The 7,500-nt window shown below is 43.9% G+C and overlaps 1 protein-coding gene across 1 annotated transcript in view; it reads left to right on the top strand.

The window, feature by feature from the left end:
• The window catches only part of mboat2b (membrane bound O-acyltransferase domain containing 2b), a 39,565-nt gene that overhangs the window by 13,954 nt on the left and 18,111 nt on the right, over positions 1-7,500 (top strand). Inside the window, exon 2 of the mRNA XM_012820958.3 lies at positions 6,057-6,202. Within this exon, the coding sequence (XP_012676412.1) occupies positions 6,057-6,202 (146 nt within the window). The remainder of the gene's footprint in view (positions 1-6,056; positions 6,203-7,500) is intronic.

Here is a 7,500-nt window from a genome sequence, read left to right on the forward strand (position 1 = left end):
GAAGGCAGACGGGCCTTGGCTTGTTAAAACTGTAGCACTTTACGTCTTGTCTGTTTGTTTCCCCCCCCCCCATCCTAACCTCCCTGGGGTTCGGCACAGTGACACATCGCGTGCAGTAGAGTGAGAAAAAGCGCGAGAGAGAGCGCGCGAGAAAGTGAGAGCGAGAGAGAGGGGGAAAGCACCCCCTACTCAGCTCTTTGGTAGAAAGACTCTTTTAAAGAGCTCCACTCTACTCTTGTAAAGAGTGTCTTCTCCCAACGTTGAAAAACAAATAATTCTATGAGCTGAAAACAGGAGAGGTCTCCTTAGAACTGAAGGGTTTTCATTTGTTTAGATTCCTTAAATAGACATTTCTGTCATAAAATATGTTAAATTCCTCATGTCTTTGGTTGGGGACTTCCCACAGTGGTCAAACCTCTCGTTGTCACATGCAAGTACTCATACCCAACAACCAAACCTAAGTATCATACCAACAGGGTGCACTATGACCATCGTGCCAATACGTTGCGTTTTGTTGAATTAGGCCCACGACACCTCCAGGAGGCTCAACTGTGGTGTCTGGCATCCCAGACCCACCCCCCTCCATACTCACGATGTGCTAGGACACACGGCAATACGAGGGACAACAACAGATACACCTCAAGACACCTCAAAAAGATTTCACATATCTCAGTGTCTGAGCATATTTTAGTGTTTGTCTCAGCATACTTTAGCTTCTTCCTTTTAAAGGCTTCCTCAATCACATCAAGATCCCTTCAAATTAAAACCCCCTTGTTTGAAGGGTATTTCTATCTCTCTGAAATGTTGTTTTTGTTATTCGTTTACAAATGATCACTGATGTTTATAGCTAAGTTGAACCCGTAAGGTTTTATTTGTGGCTGAGCTACTGCCATATTACTTCAGCTGTCTAGTCTGTTTTAAGTTTAAGAGGGTTCCACTCTGTTTTGCTCCCATAATAAAGTTGGCAGGGTATGAAGCAACAGCACAGGCAAGGTCAGAGGATTGATCCCCCGATGCTGTGGGGATTTTAAAGAGGTGCTTCAGTCTCCATGGCCACTGTTGTGGTATGGGTATACCTGTAGGCAGTAAGTCTGCTGTAAGGGTGGTGTCTGGTTTCTTTTTGAGGGGTTTCCCCTCATTTGATTCTCGGAAATGAAATCTCACTGGTGTCTCACCATGCACATAGTGCTCAGATCAGCCTCCCAGTTTACATTTACATTTAGTCATTTAGCAGACGCTTTTATCCAAAGCGACTTACATATGTGCGACTTACAATGTATACACATTTTACATTTTACATTTACACTGATGGCACACTGCACATCAGGAGCAATTAGGGGTTCAGTGTCTTGCTCAAGGACGCTTCGACAGGGAATCGAACTAGCAACCTTCTGATTACTAAACGACTTCTCTACCACTGTACCACTGTCGCCCCTAGTTTGCCCAGTTCTGGTTTAAATGGACTGTATCATGGCCAGATCCAGATTGGAGTGGATTCTTGTGGCAACAAATCTGCGTATGTGCTGTGTAATCATGTTCATTGGCAGCACATTTTGAGGTTGTGCAAAGCTCCGAAACTTGCCATCATAAACATTACTAGTTGGGATCATTGCGCAAGTGTAGCATTGGCGTTCTTTACAGCATCTTAACTCAGACAATCTAACCTGAGACCCATCACAGCTCGGCTCTGTTGCACAGGTGGGCTGAGAAAATGAATGTCTGACTTGTATTTGGTGCATTTAATGGATACTAAATGGGATGTTGATTTTTTTGGGGGGGTTTTAGAAACTTTAATTAATCCCCTGAGGGAAATTAGAACTCTGCAGTTAACCCATCATTTGGCAGTGAACACACACACACACACACACACACACACACACACACATCTGGAGCAGTGAACACACACACACACACACACACACACACACACTAGGAGCAGTGAGCAATTAGCACACACACCCTATGAGTAGTGAGCACACACACACATCTCTGGAGCAGTGGGCAGCCACTTCAGCTGCAGCATCCGGGGAGCAGTTGAGGGCTGGGTGCCTTACTCAAGGGCCATGGATGCTGAGGGAGGGGAAAGTGCTGGTCATTCACTCCCCCCGTCCTCATTTTTCCCTGCCAGTTCAAGGGATCAAATGGGCGACCTAACAGTCACAAGCTCCGATAAGGCTCCCATCAAGGCTCCCTCTAAACCTTTAGGCCACGGCTGCTAGCCCCCCACGGCTAGATGACGTGAAGCATGAAAATAAAGTGAAATGTTAATGTTTTATGTTTGACATGTTACCGGAATTCAATTCAGTTCGATGAATAAATACATTACAAATGAAATGAAAAACAGATTAATCAAGGCAACATGGGTGCTGACGTGCTCCCTTAGCAACAGTAATTGCTACCTCAAAATATTACACAATAAAGACTGGAACTGGTAGACTGAACTATGCACTGAAGCCGGTTGGGATTGATTATGGCTGTACTAGTAGGAATGCACAAACACAAGGAAATGAGTATCTGGGGAGTTGGATGTTGGCTTGGTGTCTGTTGAGTGAGTGCTGGGAGGGGTCGAGATGGGGTGTGCTGGGGCGTGTTTTTCTTGTCAGTTATACTTTGTACTCTGCAATGGATTATGCGTGCACAAATCTTTGATTTTGATCTCGCTCTCAATAGCACTCTTTTTTTTTTTTTTAGATATTTTCAGAGGAATTAATCTCATTAATGGAGAGGCATGCCATAAAAGTGACAGTTTATATGACGTGTTTATAAAGACTTCTTCCACTCTCAGTTCAGTGTGTTACTTATTTCACTGTCAGAGGACCAGTGAATCGGTACAGTGGTGTGTGTGTGTGTGTGTGTGGAATAACTAGGGCATGCTGACGCACCGCTCCACAAACTTCACTTCACACAAACCCTCAGCTAATGGGCACCAGGTTTAGATGAATGAACCCCATACATTTCTTAGTTGTTATTTATAGCATTGCCACAGACTGATGTTCTTAAGAGTTTTTCCTCATCAGTGGAGTCGGCTGGTGGGCTTCGAGTATCTCTCAGGATACAGCATCCTATGAGCTGTACTTGAAGTCAGGGAGTTAGTTGGTAATTCGTCTACTGTAGTCTACCGTACTAAAGATGAAAATCAAGTTTTTAACCTGGTTAACAGGTTTTATATCATACATGATATACCATGAACGAAATATGCAGTCAACACCATGGCTAAATATTCTGAGTATGTTCAAAAACATTTCTCCATGGCACATCTGGATGTTTATCATTTCAATCTAGCTAAATCAGATGTTTGTCTAACATTAGCATTAGCTGTTTGATAACGTAGCCAAGCTGAAGGCAGATACATAGAGGTGGGGTTAGTTTGCATCTTCATAGATCCGCGAATACAAAATGAGGCAAAGGTGTAGAGCTATATCCAAGCCATTTAAAACGCTATGAAGGTTTTTTTTTCTCCAACGACACAAATTATAACTATGTCATTTTTAGGAACAGAGATGGGATTCTAGGGTTTAGTCAATGCCAGGAGAGGGACTTTAAGCTGAAGCAAGCCTGTGAGCCCATCAATATGACCATAAGCCTATAACCAAACCCATATAGTCCCTTTCCTAGAGAATCTTCTGGACATATTTCTCCAAAATGTTTTATCACCTGAGCACTGAGCAGCACATGTAAGACTACTGCAGGACTCCTACAGGCCAATGTGAGAAATTATTTCAACCTTGGGAGGCTTTGACCACAAATAGAAATTTCATGCCAAAACCCTCTGTCGACCGAAAGAACATCCCTCAGCAGTTTTTGCTACGCTTGTCAGTGAGATTAAGTGGTGTGGGGAATCTCTGAGGTAGAGAAGAGCCGATACATCAGGTAGAGATGGTGAGTGTTAAACCTTTGTCTGCTGTTGTCTTGAACTGCATGGGTTGGTGCCCTTTTGGGTGGAAGGGTCAGCGAGTTCTTCTTCTGACGCCAGCAGCCCCAGTACTGATCTTAGCCCCAGGGGCCTCCCTTACATCGCACCCCTGCCAGCCTTTAGTATGCTGCTCTGGGCTGTTTTTCTTGTCCCCCCCCCCCCCTTTTTTTCCCCCGCTGGACTGGTCCATGAAAAGACCACCCTCAGAGTCTTCTCAGTCGCCACGGTTGTCATTTGCTGGTCACACTACAATGGACAGAAGTCCCGCCCCTCGTCCATTCAACAATGAGAGACACTGGATGTAAGCGTCTGTCATTTATAGACATGCAAAACACTGAGAACTACTGGAGACCCTTACTCGCTCTGCTGTCCATAGCCGTTAGATAGCATCCATGTGTGCACAGAAACAAAAGCAGAGATGGTCCGAGTACTATCTGCCAGTCACAGTATTCTTAAACTGGGAAATGGAAAGTAATGAATGAAATCAGTTGGCTTGACGCACTATTCAGGTACATTTATGGAACTAAACCTCAGAGACTTTCATGATCTCACCATCGAACCGACCTCCAATAAAACCCATGTCGTTCAGTTGATCTTGAACGGAGGAATATGCATTTTTCCTTGCTTCCTTTCATCAGCATGTAAACTAAAGCTTTCCACTGGACCCATGTCATTCGCAGCTCCTCCCTACACTGGCAGTGTTGCTTTCCGAGGTACGGTGTAACAGCTCTCCGCCCCATGAACCCTAAGATCTCTTCCCTCTTTGATTAGATATCAGATTGCATGGGGTTATGGGTAATGCTGTATATTTCCGTACCACTCCTCTCGGTCTAATGTTGCCTCCTGAGGTCCACGTGGTGATGTGCTGGTGTGCTGGAGGCTGCGCTGCAGGGGAGGGGTTCCTGTATGTATGTAGGTCACAGGGCGTGCAGGGCTGGAGCAGGAGCAGGAGCAGGAGCAGGAGCAGACAGATGCAGGCCGTGAGTCACAGTCACAGTCACAGCCCTGGCTCTCTTCCTGCCGTGCTTTATCCCCGTCTGGGGAAGAAGAAAGTGCAGAATCATTCCTTCCTGTGTGTGTGTGTGTGTGTGTGTCTGTGTGTGTGTGTGTGTGTGTGTCTGTGTGATTATTTCCAGCTGTCTGTGAGGCAGGTGTGATGTCACTCTATCCAGGTGTTGCGTTTCTTTTTAAGACAATTTATTATCACCAAGCACTAAATGAAATTATTTGAATTGAACATTTTCCGTGCGTTTCAATTTCTTTAGCACCATATTTACCCAAACAGGACAAAGAAGGTATAATCTTTCCTTTTCGGTTTTGCCACGTGGCCTTGCTTAAATGGAAAGGATGCATTCTGCGCACTGCCTAGGAAATTCAGCCCACTGCCTTGGCATTTAGACTGGACTGTCTTTTTTAGGAGGGCTTGTTATATGCCTCCAACTAGAACCTTTTAAATGAGATTTTTGTCATGAGTTATGTTTTGGCGATGTATATTCATAGCCTTGATATTTTTGACACCATCTCTGTCTCTGTCTCTTTTCACAAAGTTAGCCGTCTACTTTGAGCTTCTGAAACGACTGTGAGCAACAGATGTAACACATTTGATGATTTATTTTTGAAGGTGATGAAAATGTTGATGTTTGAAGTGTTTTTGCACTTCATTTATGAAGTTCCGTTCATGATAGTGTTCGTATTCTTAAGCACCTCTCTTGTACATTTATGGTTTCAGTTCCTCTCTCTCTCTGTCGTAGTCCCATTCTTTAATTCACCAGTTTCAATTCAATTCAGATTGATTCAGTTCAATGAAGCTGTATTACTATGCCCATGCCACTATACTGTATTACAAAAGCGCAGGTCATGAAAACACATATAATGTACATCTATCAAAGTATGTCTTGTAAAGGAAACAAAAGGTCAACTAAGCAGGCAAATATCAATAACAAAAGCCCAATACCATCATGTGAACACATGATGAAATTAAAATGTACCATCTCTCATTCTCTGTCTCCTGTCTTGTACAGTTCCTCTGTCTTCCCCACTCCTTCACCATGTATCTCCTTATCCTCTTTTTAACTCTCTCCTTTTAATCTCTCTAAACCTAACCCTCACAGTGCCCCTAACTCTCCTTTTCCTCGCTCTTCAGGTGAACTTTGTGGTGTGTCAGCTGTTTGCCCTGCTCACAGCCTTCTGGTTCCGTCTCTACCTGCACCCCAGAAAGACCAGCCCCTTCGTCCGGCATGTGGTGGCCACTCTGCTGGGACTGTACTTCGCTCTTTTCTGCTTTGGCTGGTAAGCACTCGCGCGCACACACAAACATACACACACACACACACACACACACATGTACGCACACACACACACACATGTAAGCACACACACACACACACACATCACACACACACACACACATATACACAGTCTCTCTTGTACACACGCATTCCCAAAAATACATACATTTGCATATATACCCACACACACACATATACACACACACAAAGACACACACACAGTTAGGGAAAACCACAGCCAGGAGTAGGCAAGCAGGTCGATAAGGCCCCTGGTATTGATATGCAGTCCAGTAGTATCATTGTCTCTTGTGAACAATCCTGTTCTGGCTCCATGTCATTTGAGCTGTTGGTAAACAACAACAACCGTCATGATCTCAACGTTTGGAGATGTCTTATTGCAAACTGGAGAACTGGTGAGAAACTCAAACTCAACTCTTTTTTTTAGTAAACTTTAATTACAGTAATTTGTGGGTAAACAATATAGTGTACATTTCACTTATTTTTCTCTGAAAAGCATGCATACATTTACTGACTTGGTGAATGGACTCAGTGTCCAGTGTCAACTTAAAGAATTTTTTACAAAATCTGGCATTTCCACAAGTGGTGGTGCAGTGTCATTGATGGACAGTCAGTAACAGTCTTCTAAGAGTTTACAGTAGCCTGCAGTAAGTTGTTCTGGATTTGAGGATATTTAGTACTGTATAAGTGCATTACTCTAAAATCAAAAAAAAAAAAAAAACGAAACCTGCAGTTCCTGTAATGCCTGTTCTGCTAGAACTGCAAATAAATAGATGTACGAAGCTAAGCCTTCCTCTTTAAAAATAAAATCTATACATTAGTCCCACATTTTAATTCACAGTTCATACCCGGAAAGAGCACTCACCCGGAAAATGATGTACCCACCACCCCATAACATTTATGGCCCCAGGACGCGCAGTTTGTTGCCAGAGCGAAGAGGGCTAGTCAGCAGTGCCGTCAGCTGCTCAAGAGTGGAATTAATGGCACGGCGTGGCAACCGCCGAACAGGTCTGCGGAGTGTAACACAGCGTTTGTTTATGACAGCAGAGTGAGGACATGCCGATATTTATGAAGTGATAGATGCATGGCAGGGTGATCTGCTAGCTAGTCTTCTCAAGTTGGAATCAATGGAGCAACTGTACTCATAAGGCTTGGCTTGCTAATGGGTCCAGGTCTAAATTATGGCAATCGATTAATTAGCGATGGCAATCTTAAGCTAATTGGATGTGGCCATTGTGGTGTGTGTGTTTAGGGAATGTGTGTATTTACTGTAGAGTGATT

Source organism: Clupea harengus, chromosome 15 (assembly GCF_900700415.2).
Source record: "Clupea harengus chromosome 15, Ch_v2.0.2, whole genome shotgun sequence".
Taxonomy (NCBI): Eukaryota; Metazoa; Chordata; class Actinopteri; order Clupeiformes; family Clupeidae; genus Clupea; species Clupea harengus.